Below are 18,424 nucleotides of genomic sequence, written 5' to 3'. Positions count from 1 at the left end.
CATATGCCAGTCTGACTGTCACAGGATAGCTTTACAACATCTATTCATCCACAGTCCTGACACTGGCTTTGACAAATGTGAAGAGAATAATCATATCAAGGAAAATTACATGACCAAGCGCTAATATCATGCCTCAAACTTGATAAAGTAAATATCATTGTCTGCTTAGCTTTTTTTTTTTTTTCCCAGATAATCCAAATTAACTCTCACGTGCCTTTGTCATTCCATCAACCGCCATCGCGCGTCAAAACACCAGCATATCATCTAGAAGATTTCTTCTTCGAAACCTAGTGCTGCAATATGCTTCTTGTGCTCCTGCTGCTGCCGTATGTCCTACATCTGTTAGTAATGCTCCATATCTTGTAATCGAGCTTGATACCTCTTCTACAGTATGATTGATAATGTATCTTGTAACTCGAACTTCACTCTGTTGCCCAAGGCGAATAGCTCGGGAAATCGCTTGGCTCTCCACGCTGGGATTCCATTGTAGTTCTGTGATGAAGATTCGATTTGCGCAAGTCAAATTCAGCCTAGAATAATATTAGTCTACGGATGCCACTGTATGAGTAATCGACTTGCCCAAATGCTCCGGTCCCTGTCGTCATAATAAGAACCGGTGTCTCATCCTCATTCTCGAACTTAAGGAGCGTAGCGTGCCGCTGGGGCAGAGGACTATTGCCATCGAGCTGGAGGTATGGAATCTTAGCCTGTTCCAAGTGCCTGTATATCAAATACAGCGTTCGTGTCCAGCAAGAGAAAATGATACTGTCTACTGTTAGAACAAAACAGTAGTTCAAGATTGATATACCTTTTTGTGGTCCAGAGATCTTTCTGAACATCCTCAACCAAAGTCCTTAACTTGGTTGAAATACCTTGCGCGTTGAAGTAGCTCTCGTGATCATCTATTGCTAAAGTAGCCTTTCGTCGCTTTCTCGGTCTCTCACTGTGCCCCAAAGTCTCTTCCTCTCGGGGTATTGAAGGTTCTTTGTACCATCTGACGCAGATCGGGCATCGGCTTCGAGTCTCGGGTAGGGACATACTCGACTCTTCAATGCATTTTGAGCACAGAATATGAGAGCATTCATCGTCGAACATCCTCTTTGTTAAGTCGCATCCCAGTATTGGCATCGGCTCCTCGCATCCTACGCAGGATAATTCGCCATAGTGACCGGCTGTTCCAACTATTGCCTCTCGCTCTTCCAAAAGGCTTCTCCGATGCCAGGAGAACAACTTTTGATATGTTCCGTGGTTACAGACAATTCGCAGTTGAAGCCACCGCTGGAACATGCCAAACTTAGAGCTCTTTTCAGCTTCGCCCATGCGATGCTGCACGTTGCGTAGAATGACAGCGTCTGTCTTTTCGTATTGGTCTCGCTCTTGCGTACTGAAGTCCAAATGTCGAACAAATTGTCGTGTCTTCGGCAAGTTGAGGACCTCTCTAGTCCGCCGAAGACACAGTGCTTCAAGGAGTAGCACCAACCGATCCCTTATGAGCTCATGATCGTTAAAAGCGTTGTCGAATGGGGTTTCTATCCACTTCCTAAATTCGGATGCCTTATCGAATGGTTCGGCGCGAATGAAACGGAACAGTGAGCCAATATCGGCAAGCTTGTTTTGGATGGGTGTCCCAGAGAGACACCATCGAGAGTTGGCGTGGAGATACTCGCATGCCTGGAAGAACTTTGTGGATGGACGGCGGATGATATGAGCTGTAAGCTTCCCGATTAACTATGTATTTCGATAAATGCTGCAGATGGATGACTCACCTTCGTCAAGGACTATTCGATACCAGCCTAATTGATACAGTGGCGAATTCTTTCCTTTCCCCGCTAGATACTCGGCAGTAAGCGTATGATACGTTGTGACCACGATATCTGTGTCCTGAAGCTCTTCGAGGGTCTTCGGCCTCTTTTCGCCGTGGTACTTAACCACTCCGATACCATTCTGTAAGTGCCTATACCGGGTCAGAAAGCTCGTCCGAGAGAAGCCTCGCGACACTTACTTCCTCACCTCGTTCATCCACTCATCGACCAATACTAAGTCGTATCAGTAGCTGAAATAAGAGTGACCATGAGGTGAAACCTACAAGCTGCCGAGACCACAACCAGGGTAGAACGAGAGAATTTGAGAGATCTCCTGTTTTTGTGCTCCGCATTTCTCTTCCGCCCACTCTTTGCCATTGTCAAGAGTCTTCATTATCAAGGCGAGGATGGAAAGCGACTTTCCCATTCCCATATCGTCGGCAAGAATACCACCACCTTTCTCCTCTGGCCGCATATCCTTGCGTCTCTTGGTGATTCTGTGTCGATATTGGACTTTTCCATCTCCGTGTTTGATCTCTTCCCAAAGTCTGTACTTTTCGTTGATGTGCCCAGACTCTCTCTCGAGCATGAAACCTAGGGCTTCCTTCTGATGTCTATTGTCCTATTAGCACCACAATCAAATGGGCTGTAGGTTCCACTAGATTACCTTAACAGCTGTTGGGTTACTCTGTCACCACCTTCAACCATCTCAAGTTCGCGGTTGTTCTCGACCGTTTTGTAGACCTCGTCCACCATCTTCCGAAGTTGATCTTCCTTGCTCATCTTCTTAGGGGCAGCATCACTAGGAACCAGTCCCGCATTCTGGACTTCATCGATTCCGGTATCTTCGGCGCTAATGTTCAAGAAGTGTGGATTTTCGTAAGCAGTACCATGCCTCCCGTGGCTAGATCTCTGAAGCCACAGCTTTCCATTGGAGAGCCTTTGGCCAATATCCAACGCCTTGGATCGCAGACCATAGATATTCATGTCGACTTTCACCCTAGCATCCGCGGGTTTGTTTGCACGGCTTATGACCTCCCTCAGATCGTATTTTAGAGCCAGTGGTTCAATCTCGACTGATGGTTGCGTCATCAGAGGTAGGAGAGTCTGGCCTGCCGCTAAAGGGAGATGGCCGAAGTGTTTCCCATCACCAGGGAAGCAAAGCATGAGTTGGTTCTGATAATCTGTTGGTCTGAAGTACTGGTAAGCTGACGCCTCTGCTGCCAGTCTTTTATCTATGGATAACATGTCATCAGGTACTAATTTCACTTCGATGTTGTGAAGCTAAGAAAAATGAGTATTAATTCACTTTGTAATATCATTGAGGCTGTGTGTAATTACCATGCCGTAGTGAACTAAAGCGTCCTCATCTTCCGGTAATGTTATAGGTGTTGTATTTGACCGACTTAGCACAGAAAGCCCCGGTGTCATGGCTGATCCTTCTCGAGAGCTTTCGGTGGGCAATTGAAGGAATTGGAAGCTTTCGAGTGCAGTCGTCATATCTGAGGGGACATTCTCGTCTTCGTCGGGATGAGATGTCATCTGAAAATCATTCATGTCGAAGTCCATACCCAAATCTATCATTCCCAGTTGTAGATCAACGCCCAGATCATTGTCTTGAGCATAGTGGTGTACCGGGATGCTGTGTTCTGGAAATAGAGTATCACTGTCCTATCTTTAGTCATAGTTTGAATTGATACATAAAGTTCCATACACTTGAGTGTTTGTAAGATTGGACTGGGCATAGCTATCAGCCTCAGTAATGTCTCCATTTAGAGCCCACCAAAATGCTTGCGAGGCATCATCAGTCGATCCAATGTTGCCGAGTTCTTGGAGACTGGGCGCATAGCCCATGTAATGATCTTGGTCTTGCTCTACCCCCAGCTCATTGTTGGAGTGAGACATATGGTGGTCATCGTCACTAACAGGATTAAGGAGATCCCGCAAGTTAGACATATTGTTGATATCATGGATTGTTTGAACAAGACGAAAATTATAATATTGCGAACCACGCAGTTTTGAAGTACGGGAGCTTTGACAGCCAAGTTCCTGCTGACATGGAAAATACAAGAATCAGGCTGTGTAAGCGCGTGCATTATGCAGGAGATCCCTGGAGTCGGTGACCCAACATCGAATCAGGACCTCTATTTTCAGCCAACTGCAGCTCGCTTGGCCAACAAGGCAGACCCACGCTATCATAATCTGGTTCGCTTTGCGGGTGTGTTACCCAGCGATTGGATGATATGGCTTGAAAATGCAACACCGCCATTAAAGGCTCCCAACAAGGCGATTTTGAGGCTCTCCTCAGGTTTTGCAGCTGGGTTTTCTCTTGAATCCTCCACCGCTAGCTGTCCCTTTGCAGTCGATTCCCTCCGAGCCACTACCAGCTGTCCTGTATTTTTCATTGACACAGTGGTATATCAAGGCTTGGTCTCCAAGGGCTTTAGACAGTGTCACTCGAATGCTTATCATGATGGACCGGCTTTATGAATTAGCTGAAGAATTCAGACGATCTCTGAAGCCACACCATGAAGAAGAGTTCGAAAACACGACTATTGGAGACATGCGAAAAGAAATCCGGGATATCCAATCGTTACGAGATAAAACAAACAACATGATGGACATGAATCGACTGCGGATGTTTCTTGATGGCTTAGAAGAGTTCGATAAAGTACTCTTGCACCTTGAGTTCCCTGGCAACAAAGGTGTGATGTCAATCGTTTGGGGCTCGGTGAGGTTCTTCCTAAGGGTAATTACTGGTTTCTGGCTCATGCACCGGACTCCGCTAAACGCTCACAGAGTACCAACACTACTGACAGGGCTTTTGACGGAGTGCTCGATGTTTGCGGACTTCTTGGAGCCCAACTCCTGCCCTTGACTCAATTCGAGGACTTATTTCAAAGATTTCCGCCCGCCATGGAGTGTATAGTCAATATCTACCATGACATACAGCGGTTTCATTCAATGGCATACAGGCTTTTCTCACTCACAGCAAAGTGTAAGATCCTATTTTCATAGACCAAGTTCACTCGGCTAACTTATCCAAGTATGGCAGCGGCTTCAGAGATCGGTGTGGGATGACGCAAGTGACCTATTCTCAAGACTATCCGTTTCTCTCGGCTCACATGCCAATTTTATCAAAGAGAACAGTTCTGTGCAAGGTGAGCTTCCCAGCCACAATGATTCAATAGAGTGGCCTAATTCCAAAGACTATGAAGCCCTTCAAGCGGCATTCCAGCAGTACTCTTATGGCCTCAAGTCAGAATGGAAGAATTTCGAGACCGACGAAAATGACCGACGCCGTAGGAGAAAGTATGAAGTGGCTGAATGGATCACCTCTTCTCGGAAGATGCAACGTTTGCAGAATGAATTTCGCGAGATGACAATCTGCCCGAAGAGTGGCCGTTGGCTTTTCCGAAACTACAGCGATATTTCGGAGTGGATGGGAGAGGAAGACCCTCCTCACTCAGCCATATGGCTGCATGGAAACGTGGGATACGGTAACTACTCCCCAGAGACCCCCAATACGATGCTGACGAATTCAGGCAAAACGGTACTTGCATCTCTGATAGTTGATGAACTGAAATCATCCAAACTCCAGAATACCATGCCCTCGTTTCCGGAGGCCAGCAAGGCATGCTACTTTTACTGCCAAGAAAACGACATCGAACACAAAAGCCACCTCGATGTCCTGAAGGGAATACTCCTGCAGATGGTAGAGGCCGAGGATTATATAATCCCATATTGCTACCAGGAAAAGATCACCAGTGGAGGCTCCATCCTCATAGATGCAAAACTGGCTCAAAAGCTCATCAAGACATTCATTGAGTTCTCTGTACGACACTACATCGTGATTGACGGAGTAGATGAATGCCATGGAGCCGAGATTCAACAAACCGCCAAGTTCTTCAAGGATTTGGTGTCGGCATATGACACGCAAATTAGATTGGGTCACCTGAGAGTTCTTTTCATCGGCCGAGAAACATCTGATGCCAAGAAGCATATACCTGGAGACGATTGCTTCGGTATAGTACTTAGGCCCGAAGACAACCAAGACGACATTAGGGCTTTTGTGCAGAAAAAACTTCCGGAGTTCTCGAGATCAAGTCACGGTGTTGGGTTCAGTCTTTCTGAGGCTGATAAATCAGATGTTGAAAGAATAGTATGCCATCAAAGCCAAGGTCTATACTGATTTACCTCGTGCCATTGACGGATCCAGACTGACAAAGCATGCTAGACTCGTTTCTTTACGCTCATCTGGCCATTGAATTCCTTTTACAGCAGGATACCAAAGGTGATTTGCTCACCCTTCTCAGACAAGGGATACTCCCCACGAAGCTTGGAGACATGTAGGTACTCTGATACTAGTACTTGACTTCAACTTACCAATTCAGGTACGAAAGATTGTTGGACTCCGTTAAAAGTAGTCTCATGGCACAGCCAGGAGGTTCTGCGAGATGGGAGAGATCAAAACTACTATTGGGATGGCTCATTTGTGCCAAACGACCACTTAGATGGAACGAGATACAAGCAATTTTATGCTTCGATCCTCATACCCTCCATATCAATTTTGAGAATGACATGTTACGACAAGATATGGAGACGTATCTCGGCTCCATCGTTCATGTCCTTGACGGAGGTTACATTCGACTGATTCATTCAACTGCATGCAGGTTAGTCTCCACTAACCAACGTCTACCCCAAGTCTCTAACGTTGGAGGCTTTCAGATATATCATAGAGAACAGACATATCGTCGAGAAGCAGGTTCAGTGCCAGTTGACCACTATGTGCCTCAGATACTTGACCCTTCCATGCTTCACCCGGGATACCAACTACCGAGAGCACCATAGAAGCGAGCAGGCGAAACTGGGCTGGTTCTCTTTCCAGGATTATGCTTGTGCTCATTGGCTCCATCACACTGACACCTTGATCCAAGAGTGCGGTGAAGTCTTCACGACCGAAACTTTCCAAGACGTCGCAGCAGATTTCACATCTGCTTTGAAGAATTTTATCGATACCCACCGCGCAGACCTGACTACAACCAAGCACAATGAGTTGGTTGAAGAGCAGATAGAGAAGTTCATCGACTTGGAAATTTACGACGATCTTCATTTGCTGTGGAATCACATATACACTCACCAGCGAGGTGATTATGCGACACGAAACACCGTTGGCATCAAGAAGATTGAGGATGGGCTCAAGGATAATAGAACACAACTGGAAATTCTTCTTGTCAACCAAAAAGTCGGGGATGAGGATACTGCTGAGGACTATTATGGCTCAAAGCCCTATAAGTGCGATCGCACACTCTGTCGCTTCTTCCATGTCGGCTACAATAACGCACGCGACCGAGATAATCACGGAAAGCGGCATGAAAGGCCTTTTCAATGCCCCGTATCCTGCAATGCTGCTCCTCTTGGTTTCGTAAGCAACAAGGATAGGGACCGACATGTCAATATATATCATGCGGAACTAAGCGAAAGGCCCCCCATATTCGAGACCTTGAGCCGTCGACAGGTCTCTGGGGAATTCGTTTGTCAGATTTGTAACAAGACATTCACGAGAAATATCAATCTCAAAAGCCACGAGCGGAGTCATTTTGGGGACAGGCCTTACGCTTGCATGACTTGCGGAAAGGCTTTTGCTAGGATTAATGATTGTCGAAGGCATGAGAAGATACACGCAAAGAGAGGATATTGATATAGAGGCGGAGGAGCTGGTGCTCTGAGATCTCAGGAATGGTATACACTTGCAGGCACAGATCTCAATTGAAAATGACACATCTAGCTTCTTATTTAGATAGTTTATGCCCAACTCCTGAGTATTTGCTACAGCGCCTTGTGAGATATACATCTTTCACCGAAGTCACGTATGGTATTGGGGCATGAAAGTCTCTTGTCACTATAGAGTATAAATTATGGTGAGAGAAGAGGCAACGGTAAATCGGTACCGGCGCCATATAAATATAATATACTCAAAACGTCAACCTACTTTTCCTTTGGCTCCAGATCAACACTCTGGAACTTGACGCCAGTCCAAACTGACATATCCTCGAATAGAGCTAACCCAACCCTCTTGTAACTTCCCTTGGCCGTTTTGAGTATCATCAAAGCAACTCCGGTTTCTTGATGATAGTTGCCGGTTTTACCCAGGAGAAGATACTCGCATTTCCTCCTTCCAAACTCAACATCTGAAGCTGACTCCACAAGATCAAGCATTGTAGACAGCGTGTACCTCTTGACCAGGTTTATATCGCTGAACTGAAGTATTCGGCAGGATAACCTAACCTTGGCTGCCGTCAAGATCTCAATTTGTGCGTCCTCGACCTCTATCGGGTCTTCGAATCGAATTTGTCCATCAAGTGATACCCAGGACCAACTGGGGGCTCTCTTGGTGTGTCTTTCCTTCACTCTTCCGTTATCTGGCTTATACCATGCCAGAAGTTGTATAAACCATCGTTCCCAGTGACCGTAGATATGGGAATCTCGCCACATCTTTTGTAACTCAGTTGTGATACCCGTGACCGCTGGTAACCTATCTTCGGGGTCTTTCAGCTGCCTCTGTGTATACTGAACAATGATAGTCTTCCAAAGATACAGTTTCTCAGAATCATGTGTTCCGTAGGACGGTTCACCCTCCTCGTCGAAGGAAGCCCATGGCAATGACTCAAGATGTTGCTGATATTCTATACCCACATTATTTCCGGTGACGCTCTGCAGTTCAGTTTCCTGGCACTGCCATAGAAGCTGGTAGTCTGAGAAGATGAGCATTCGGGACGAGAGCATGTACTCCTGAAGAGTCCATCCCCTCTTGTCGAGAGGATGATGGGGCTGATACGGGCTTCCTGACAGATAAACTGTCCCCACACGCCCATCCTTCATCGGTATTTCGAATTGATTTTCCGGCAAATACGTAGGACTTCTGCCAGGCAAGCTTCCCAAGAATCCTTCACAAGCTCTTGTAGCAGTTCCAGCAGCCAATGTAATTGCAGCGTTCTTGTATGTCATCGCCATCTTACCAATCTCTCGTCTCTTATCCTCTGGGCAGTTTTGAATGATGCACAGTCTGTCAACCCAGAGATAATCGAACCCCAGTTCACGAGTCACACGTATTGCGTCTTGGACAGACTGTTCCAACTCTTCAAGTTTGATCTCTTTCACGAGATCTTTCTCGTTATTTAGGCGTAGCTCTGATAATCGCCTTTGCATTTTCGGGTCCGGTTTACCCCAACAATAGCTCAAGGCGAGGTATGCTCCCCGAGTTTCAGTCTGATTGATCTGTAACCGTGCAGTCTGATCGCTAATTCTTATTACGCGCGTGGGAAGAACGATGTCCCTTGAGTATCGGCACTTTTGATGACCCTTGCTTGGTGCATCTGGCCTCATACAAGACTCTATCAACAGCTTAGCAGATGAATAAACCTCTTGACTTGAAACATCTCTGTTCAGTGGCCGCCGTGTTATTAAATTGGAGAGGGGGTCATCTGAGATGGCATGTTAGAAGAGAAAGGGAAGAGGAGGAGACAGATCCCGAACCTTCTTTCACAAATGGATACAGTAGGATACATCCAGTTACACCATTCACTCGGCCAGTCAATGCGTGGATATCTGAGCTTGAGCCTTCTGTATTCGATTTCGAGTTCCAGAACCGTAGGAGTCCCTCATTTTTCCATCTGTGGGGTCCAAATTCTTTCAGTGCAACATCCACGATGAACTTGCATAAGTCACAGCCAGCTCTGGCTGAACTCAAGAGACTCTGTCGGGTTTTATGGGCGAAACCAGAAGTAGAGTTCAGATCTTGCAGCGCTTGTTGGGAAAATAAGCGTGCACAAGCATCGCATCGGCACACGTATCGTTGTACCCGTGCTCTTTTAAGTGGTGGCGAACTATCATCAGGCCTCTCCATTTCTGTGTCAGATTGTCGGTGTCTGATATGGACTCTATAGAGTTCTTATGTAGGCACAGTCGACCGGGATAGACCACTACCTGACGAGAACGTTGGGTATCAGGATCAGGCTGCAGTGGAACTGATGAACAGCTTACAGAAGAGAGCTCGCAAAATCAGGCCAACTGAGCATTTCTATTGCCATATCTACGTACCTGGTTTGTTAAAACAGTGAAAGGAGGGGCTTGAAAAACTAGCGGGGCGCGGGTCTCGCGACGTGTTAAAAATGCAGTGAATGTTGTTTGATGGCGTTAGACGAATACTCCGAGATCCCATCATTCCAGGAGGTTGGCCATGCTGAAGTAGTATCTGATAATGCGCCATACTGGAAAATTTCTGCCTTTCGAAATTATCTATTTTGGGTCTCGCGACTTGTAAGTTAAGCTTTCAACATCTTCGTATGGTGGTGTAACAGGGCCAATGCATTGTAATAAAGATCTTCAGACTTTTAGTTCTTTCTTCAAGATAATGAGATTCATTTGCCCAAGAGAATAAATTTCGATACAAATAACGGGATTTTCTAAGTTAAATTATATAAACTTTCGAGCGAGAACGTCGGGCATCAGGCTTAGGCTGCAGCGGGACTCGTGAACGGCTTACAGAAGAAAGCCTGCAAGACCAGGCTGACAAATCATTGCTCTCGTAAGGTCTAGGTGAAAATTGTTAAAGAGACAAGAGCTATGAAGCGTGGAGCTTGAAGAATCGACGGGGCGTCAGCTGTCGAGATGGATTAAAAAGGCAGTGACGGTTCTCTATACAGGGGATATCCTGGCCAGGTTGGAGGAGATGGGGGGGCTAGGTGGTGACTGATCCGCGATCATATCATCGAACTGGCATGCTGAAGCGTCAATCAATTACCGTCTCTTTGGAAATAGTTCCTATGTATCCGGATAGTGAATTTGATTCGTATGTTGATGCCAATAGCCCATCTCAGGCCATGCGTTGACGAAGGTGAAGGTTGTCACATTTGTACTTCTAGCCTGATAGCCGTGGTGTGGAACACATGAGTCCTACTACCACTCTACTGCTGGCTTGGGACCGGGGGCGTTGAGGTGTGTTAAAATTGCAGTGAAAGTTTTGCAAGTCAGGAACTTTATAGTAGAAAGAATTGGTCAGGCTTAATACAAGTACGCAAAGAAAGAAAGAAAGAAAGAAAGAAGACTATTTGATGTAAATGAGTATTAGAATATCATCTACATAACAGCCCAGCTTCTGATGGCATACAAATATGAAAGTTCGGCCTGCCTGGATTCATGATTCTCCTCACAGGGAAAATGTTAGCTGGCGAGCGCACCGACTAGGACGCTTTGTACGAGCCCAGGAACAGGTCTTTCAGATTATAGCATAAGTTACCTAGACCTTGGATCAGTCGCCGGGTACGAAGTATCTCTGGTGCTGAAACGCCATAAGAGCTTTTGGTAGCCATCACTTTCGGCAGAGCCAGAGTAGTCAGAGGGAAAACAGTCACAATAATTACAACTATTGCCTATTATATGGTCTCGCGGCAAGTTAGCAACGCAGTGAATCGTTCATGTTTGTGATTTTGGCAGTCACGGTCATAGCGACTTAGGGAAATTGGGCGATGTCGAAGCGTTGACTCTCAATTAAATGCTCACTTATCTCAACTGATCAGGAGAGGAAGGCTCTGGGATATGTTAAAATTGCAGTGAACGTATTTAAAAAGGAGGTGCGGGAGCCTTGACTATTGGATGGTATGCCAGGCTACCATAGCATAAGCCAATCGCTGTTTGTGCGCTGGGACGACCAGATCAGGATTGACTAAAATTGCAGTGTAGTATGGACACACCGTCGAATACCGACCTCCGGGGGTGATGAGACAACTGCGTGTTATCAATATATGGTATCTATACTTGTTAAAAATGATTAATTTAAGAACTGGCACGCCTGTGAAACTCGTCTGTCCGAATCTTTTACCAATCTGCGATGCGAAGTTGTATTCTTAATAGAACATGGCTGACGTAGTGTTTAAAGCCGCCGTAGTTATTATATTCGCAATGACAGGCCCCATATACGGCAGAGGTTGACCTAATCCCCATGGATTTTCAACGAATAGAAATTGTTCATAAAAACGAAGAGAATAAACAAAAATAGCAAAAAAGCGATAGTTAGACATCAGCAAATCTCTCCGTTTGGTAAAAAATACTGGCGAGCTATTCATACCGGCATCCATGACGACTCTGGTAGTAGACCGGTAGCAACCTACAAATCAGCGCATTAGCGTGATTGGTCACTGACAAACTCCCGAGAGTGTTAAAATTGCAGTGAAGAAACGCAGATGGCTCCTTGTTACACATTGGACCACCTGGGTATGCATGAACCTTTTTTGTAAACACAGAAAGAGCGCATTAATGCAGTGCTATTCCCAATATCCAATGTCAGTCAGGCACAAGACCGCTAACATATTAGCAAAACACTAAAACTTCCAACATTCCAGACAACTCAAATCTTGACACTCCTTGTGGTCGCTCTATCTTAGGGTCCGGTATAATCGGATCTGGAAAGGCACCATTCCCCACACAGCGATCAGGAACAAAGCCATGTCGCCACCACCACCACCGCAAATAGCCTAGACACACCAGAAATGGCATCACCAACAGCCTCGTTCCCCTGTGGCTTCACCCTAACATAGCCACAGAATAACTATTGTAAGGGTTTGCATCATGCCTGGAATGTATTCGACTCGTGGCGTGACGTCTCATCCTCTGTCTGGACGGCCTGCCGAAAGGTTAACGGCATGGCCAAACCGTGAAGTCATCCGAAAAGTCGGAGTGAACGAGCCAAGACGGTTGAAGTGAAGATCTGGACTTCGGGATGGCTTTGGGCGGGTGTTGGTGGAGGAGAGGTTATATAGAACGAGCTTGTCATCGCGCAGTGTCCCTAGGGGAGCGTTTTTGACATCGTCATTCATTCATTCACTCATTCTTTGCGCTTCAACACTCCTTTCAACATGAAGCTGCTACTCACATTCATTCTATCGGCCCTGGTTGGCCTAACATGCGGTCTCGCATCGACAGATACCATCACCTGGGGAGGCGACAACTCTCGAACAGGCTACCAAACGTACAATTCCCAGTTCCCTTACCGTCTCTCATACTAACTCGCATCTCAGTAACCATAACATGGATCCTGCGATAGTAGGAAGTCCCCAATTCGACATCATCTTCAAAACAGCCCTCCCAGGAAAATACGTCGGCGCCGCAGAACAGATCTTCTCACAACCTCTCGTCTACACTCCTTCAGGCGGTACGACGCAATACGTTTATCTCGCGACGACTCAAAATAATATTTATAAACTTGATGCAAAGACCGGTGTTATACTTGCATCAAGAAATATCGGCATTCCGTTCCTTACTGCTGATTTGGACGGTTGTGTTGATGTCAACCCTACTGTTGGCGTCACAGCGACTGGTGTTATTGACCCTGATACCGATACGTGGTATTTAACGTCAAAGACGTATGTTAATCAGAACGGTGGTCAGGTTCCCCAGGGAAGACCGGCGGGAAGGTACAAGATCCATGCGATCAACGTGAATGATCTTTCGGAACGACAGAACTTCCCCGTTGATCTGGAGGGTACGATTGCTAGAAACAATCCAGAGAGGATGTTCACCGGCGGCATTCACCATCAACGACCTGGGCTACTCCACACAGGACAATACGTCTACGCCGGCTTCGCATCGCACTGCGTACAGTACAACTTCACAGGCTGGATAATAGGCTGGGACAAAACCACCGGCCAACTAGTCGAACACTGGGCCTCCGAAGGTCTCGGGGTAAGCAGCAACATCTCCGGCGCAGGAATCTGGCAATCCGGCGGTGGTCTTGCCTCCGACGACGCAGGATCAATGTTCTTCGCCACTGGCAACGGGTACGCTTCTCAACTGTCCACCATTCCCGTAAATGGCTTCACGCCGCCGACTGCCATGGAACAAGCGGCTGTTCACATGTCCATCAACAGCGATGGCACCCTCTCGATTGTGGATTTCTTCATGCCGTTTGAGAAGCAGGAGCTTGACGGGGCGGATAAGGATCTGGGGACGAGTCCGCTTGAGATTCTGCCGAGTCAATTCTCGTGTGGTGATGTTAAGAGGATGGGTATTGTTACGGGCAAGTCTGGGAAGACTTATTGGCTTAATCTTGATGATCTTGGTGGTTATCGCAATGGTCCTAACTCGAAGGATAGAGTTATTCAGACGTTTCAGAATGAGAATTCTGTGTATGCTGGTGCTGGTGTTTATCCTCTCGAAGGAGGCTACATTTACATCAACGGTACGCACCCCTACCCTCCCTCTGCTATTTGCACTGACAATTTTAGTGATCCAATACCCAACGCACGTCTTCAAATTCTCCTGTCTCAACAACACACCCTACTTCACCAAAGTCGCCGACTCACCCACCAACAACGCCTACATCCTCGGCGTAAGCCACGGCACAACAACATCCCTCAACAACCAAGACGGCACAGGTCTCCTCTGGGTATCCGATGTCCAAAACACCAACTTCAAGATCTACGACGCAGTTCCTCAGAACGGCTACCTCAACGTCATACGCAACTTCACTATCGTGGGTATCACCAAGTTTAGCAGACCTGTGTTTGGCGATGGTATGGCGTATATCGGCACGACGGTGGGATATTTTTACGGTCTGGGGTCGACGAATAAGTCTCCGCTTAATTGTACGAGTTCAATTGACTTTGGCACTGTGGACTTTCAGGGGAGTGGTGTGCAGCTTGTTAATTGTACGGCGGGCTTTGATCTGAGTGTTACGGGTGTTGCGCTTGCGGATGGGACGAATTACAACATCAGTCAGACGCCGAGTCTGCCGTTGTCTATGTCTGCAGGGGATACATTACAGTTGCCGGCGCAGTTCGTCCCCAAGAGTGTTGGGAGGTTGGGCACTACCATTAATATTCAGACTTCGGGCGTGTCGGATGCATCGTACAGCAAGTCTGTCAAAGTCAGGCTTACGGGAGTCGGCAAGAGTTCTAATGCGTTGTTGGATGTTAGTCCCAAGTCTGTTGTGTTCACCGGTCTCGTCACCGGTACTCAAGCTGAAGCTCAGAGCGTTCTTATCGGCAACGATGGATCTAGCGATCTACAAGTCTCTTCAGTCCTGTACTCCAATACCTCTTCATCTGGTCCATTCACCAACTGGTCGGGAACAGGCAGTCTCACCGTTGGTAAGTTCACATTGACTGGTATCCCAAGCACAGTCCCTGGCGGAAACGACACTGCCATCTCTGTCAAGCCAGACACTTCTGTTACTGGCAATTACACAGCTTGGGTCAAGTTCGTCACCACTGGAGGCAATGCTACTGTGTCTTTATCTGCTGCCGCTGGCGATCCCCCAACAGCTCTTCTCGAGTTCCAAACACCAGATGGAAGCGGCTGGGTCAAGTACGATCCTAAAAATCCCTTCACCTTTGGGAACCTCACAGAAAACACATCTCGCTCTCTCAAATTCCGCGTCTCAAACACGGCTGCTCCTGGTGGTGTCAAGCTTGGTCTCACAGTCTCCAAGCCACCCTTCGGCGTTCCAGGCATCATCAAATCAGCAAACCAAATCGATCTCGCTGAAGGAACACTCATCGCACCAGGTCAAAGCCAAACAGCGACACTAACCTGCACCGTCCCCAAAAGCCAATGGAACCTCCCATCATACAACGGCACCGCCCAGTGGACTATAAACACCAACGATCCAACCTGGTCTTTCGAAAAGCGCGCAGTGCAATTCTTCTGCAACGCCGTCTCCGAGCAAGCAGCTCCTCTTCTGCCCAACGGCCAAGGACGGTATCAATACGTCGGCTGCTTCAAGGAGAACAACCCCGGCCGGCAGCTGTCCAACCAGCTTTATGCTAACAGCTCCAACACCAATGAGATGTGCATCAACGCCTGTGGTTCAGAAGGTCTGGCATTCTGCGGAACGCAATACCGAAGTGAGTGCTGGGCAGGTAACAAGATCCCCACGCAAAAGGTCGACGATAAGAACTGCAACTTCGACTGTGCAGGTAGTCTGAACCAGATCTGCGGTGGAAATGGCATTGATGGCAGTGGAGCTTACATCAGTCTTTTCGCTGATACTCTTCAGTGGGACGGGTCGTATGCGAGTGTCACTTCGAGTAGCAGTGCCAGCGCTGCGACGCCCCAAGGACCATCTGTCAATCCTGGCGTTGGTGGCTACACGAGCATTGGGTGCTATACTGAGGCGACCAACGCTCGAGCACTAACTAACGGGAGGGGTAATAATCCCCCTACCGTTGCGAACTGTGTGCAGGCTTGTAGTAATGACAACTTCGTTTATGCTGGTGTCGAGTATGGTGGAGAGGTAAGTTGAAGGCTTGGTCTTGAGAATGGATATGTGCTGACGGGTTTAGTGCTATTGTGGCAATAGCTTCAGCGATGGATCGGTACCTGCTCCGATCAGTGATTGCGCCATGCTCTGCAACGGTAAGATCTCATTCTTGGGTGCGTTTGAGCAACTACTGACGTGACTACCTAGGCAACTCGAGCGAATACTGTGGTGGTCCTAGCCGGTTGAACGTCTATGAACTCAATGCGGTCTACAGTAGTTCATTGCCCACATCAATAGGAGCCTTTTCGTCAGCTAGTGGCGTGAGTTCCTCAGTAGCTGTCTCTTCAAATGCTGCTTTCTCCGTTTCGAGCTCTGGTTCAGTTGCATCGACCAGCATGGGAGCTGCGTCTAGTTTCTCGAGCGCCTCTTTCTCGTCGTCTTTGGCTTCGGCCAGTGGAAGCTCTTCCTCCAACGGAGGATCGAGCTCAACCTCAAACAGTGCTCCTACTAGCATAGGCTCAGCCAGCAGCTCGACCTCAGCTGGTGTCTCAAGTAGTATGTCGACAAGCTCCACGAGCTCCTTCAGCACTTCGCTAAGCGTTTTTGGTAACATCGCCGGCGGCCTCAACAGCGCTTCTTCCGCCTCCAGCTCTGTATCAGCGTCCTCTACTGGGAGCTTGACCTCAACAAGCGTTGCAATGAGTGCTTCTTCAGCTCCCAGCACCAGTAGCGCCAGCGCTGCTTCGCGGACTATGACCTCGACTTCAACAACGGCGACCTCGTCAGCCACTATGTCTTCGTCAACATCTTCTAGCACAAGTTCAACAACATGGACAACCTTCGCTACATTCTCCTCAACTAGCTCGCGTGCCTCCACTACAATCACTAGCACAACTTCGCCAATTTCCAGTTCGTCGCTCTCGAGTGCGATATCGTCAAACACATTGCCTACAAACGTGTTAAGTGCCCCAAGCGCACTGTCTCTCAGCGGTATATCATCATTGGCGGCGTCTTCAATCGTCAGTCGCTCCTCATCAGCTACGGTATCCTCAAGTCTCTCGGTGGTCTCGTCACTGAGCTCTCTGGTTGCGGGAGGCCCAGCTGGTGCTTCATCCATATCTAGCGTCACATCTGCTACCACAACAACTCGTTCAACTTCCGTTGCACCTTCATCAACGTCTTCGGCTACAAGCTCGTCCATTAGCACAACATCGCGGGCGAGTTCTACGACTACCACTAGCTCTAGCACTTCAACCACCAGTAGTTCCACAACCTCAAGAGCGTCCTCCGCCACCTCAACATCAATTAAGCCAACAGCAACAGGCCCCTCAATATCCGAAACAGTCGGAACATGGGCTTTCCAAGGCTGCTGGACAGAAGGCTTCCTCATCCGCGCCCTCAACTCTAAGGCCACCGCCAGCGACGACATGACCATCGAAAGCTGCTCCAGCTTCTGTAACGGCTATACTTACTTCGGTACCGAGAACAGTCGGGAGTGTTACTGTGGCAATCAGCTCAATTTCGGAAGCTATCAAGCCTTTAACCAAAAGGACTGCTCTGCTACCTGCGCAGGTGACAAGACAGACTATTGCGGTGGAACTCTTCGATTACAGCTTTACAAAGCTGGCGCTAAGACTACAACTCCCTCTGTGGACCAGGGTAACAAGAACTTCACGAGCTACTCATGCGTTTCGGAGCCTTTCCTCGGTCGTTTACTGCCTCAACTTGTCATGAGCGACGGTAACTCCATGACGATTGATACGTGTCTTGAGAAGTGCTGGATGTATAAGTACGCGGGTGTCGAGAACGGTCGCGAGTGTTGGTGCGGCAACAACATCAACTGGCAAGGTCTCCTCCCTTCTTTCGGCCAGGGTAAGAATGTCTCCATGACGGATTGCAATATTAGCTGTCCTGGAAATAATCTTGCATACTGTGGTGGTTTGGCCAGGATGAATCTGTATATTAATAAGTCTTCTGCTTTGGCGTTCTTGAAGAAGCATAAGAGACGGCATGCGAAGGGATTTTGAGGCGAATGCTCCGTAAAGTTTTGGAGTTAGATTTCAGTTGATATAGACAGCAGCCTGTATATGTCTCCCTTTGTGAAAACATTTCCTCTCCTTCTCAAAATGTCAGATATCTTCAATCGAAAGCTCGCTCTATCGGGGGCATAAGCAAGACCCTATGTAGCCGTCGAGTTTCTCATCAGTGACGGATGAAGTCAAGGAAATGCAAACTTGAGTTCCTCACTTTCAACAGCTTTCCTAACCCCCTCCATCCTCTCAATCTTCCTAACATGCCCATAGTAATGACTGTACTCTTTCTCCAGATCAATCCCAACCTCATGCGCCCAACGAGCAAAGATGTA

At 47.6% G+C, this 18,424-nt stretch overlaps 6 protein-coding genes across 6 annotated transcripts; 3 read left to right on the top strand and 3 right to left on the bottom strand.

Annotated features, from left to right (window-relative positions):
* Positions 1–264: 264 nt before the first annotated feature.
* J7337_006077 (uncharacterized protein) lies at positions 265–3,758 on the bottom strand (the record flags this gene model as incomplete). The annotated part of the gene is made up of 8 exons (XM_044823743.1): positions 265–333; positions 615–720; positions 809–1,709; positions 1,767–1,954; positions 2,087–2,416; positions 2,470–3,086; positions 3,144–3,468; positions 3,517–3,758. The coding sequence occupies 8 exons, from the start codon at positions 3,756–3,758 to the stop codon at positions 265–267; spliced, it is 2,778 nt and encodes a 925-aa protein (XP_044682234.1).
* A 985-nt stretch (positions 3,759–4,743) lies between these two features.
* On the top strand, positions 4,744–6,155 carry J7337_006076 (uncharacterized protein; the record flags this gene model as incomplete). The annotated part of the gene is made up of 3 exons (XM_044823742.1): positions 4,744–4,800; positions 4,858–5,964; positions 6,084–6,155. The coding sequence occupies 3 exons, from the start codon at positions 4,744–4,746 to the stop codon at positions 6,153–6,155; spliced, it is 1,236 nt and encodes a 411-aa protein (XP_044682233.1).
* Positions 6,156–6,383: 228 nt separating this feature from the next.
* J7337_006075 (uncharacterized protein) lies at positions 6,384–7,352 on the top strand (the record flags this gene model as incomplete). The annotated part of the gene is given in 3 exon segments (XM_044823741.1): positions 6,384–6,475; positions 6,531–7,227; positions 7,245–7,352. The coding sequence occupies 3 exon segments, from the start codon at positions 6,384–6,386 to the stop codon at positions 7,350–7,352; spliced, it is 897 nt and encodes a 298-aa protein (XP_044682232.1).
* A 438-nt stretch (positions 7,353–7,790) lies between these two features.
* J7337_006074 (uncharacterized protein) lies at positions 7,791–9,011 on the bottom strand (the record flags this gene model as incomplete). Its single annotated transcript, XM_044823740.1, has 1 exon — positions 7,791–9,011. The coding sequence occupies one exon, from the start codon at positions 9,009–9,011 to the stop codon at positions 7,791–7,793; it is 1,221 nt and encodes a 406-aa protein (XP_044682231.1).
* A 3,704-nt stretch (positions 9,012–12,715) lies between these two features.
* J7337_006073 (uncharacterized protein) lies at positions 12,716–16,194 on the top strand (the record flags this gene model as incomplete). The annotated part of the gene is made up of 4 exons (XM_044823739.1): positions 12,716–12,828; positions 12,878–14,037; positions 14,084–16,092; positions 16,159–16,194. 4 exons carry the CDS (start codon positions 12,716–12,718, stop codon positions 16,192–16,194), a joined length of 3,318 nt encoding a protein of 1,105 aa, XP_044682230.1.
* A 133-nt stretch (positions 16,195–16,327) lies between these two features.
* J7337_006072 (uncharacterized protein) lies at positions 16,328–17,488 on the bottom strand (the record flags this gene model as incomplete). Its single annotated transcript, XM_044823738.1, has 1 exon — positions 16,328–17,488. One exon carries the CDS (start codon positions 17,486–17,488, stop codon positions 16,328–16,330), a length of 1,161 nt encoding a protein of 386 aa, XP_044682229.1.
* Positions 17,489–18,424: the final 936 nt, after the last annotated feature.

Source organism: Fusarium musae, chromosome 4, assembly GCF_019915245.1.
Source record: "Fusarium musae strain F31 chromosome 4, whole genome shotgun sequence".
NCBI classification, from domain to species: domain Eukaryota; kingdom Fungi; phylum Ascomycota; class Sordariomycetes; order Hypocreales; family Nectriaceae; genus Fusarium; species Fusarium musae.
The sequence above is the reverse complement of the archived record's forward strand: the minus strand, read 5'-3'. Positions and strand labels throughout refer to the sequence as shown.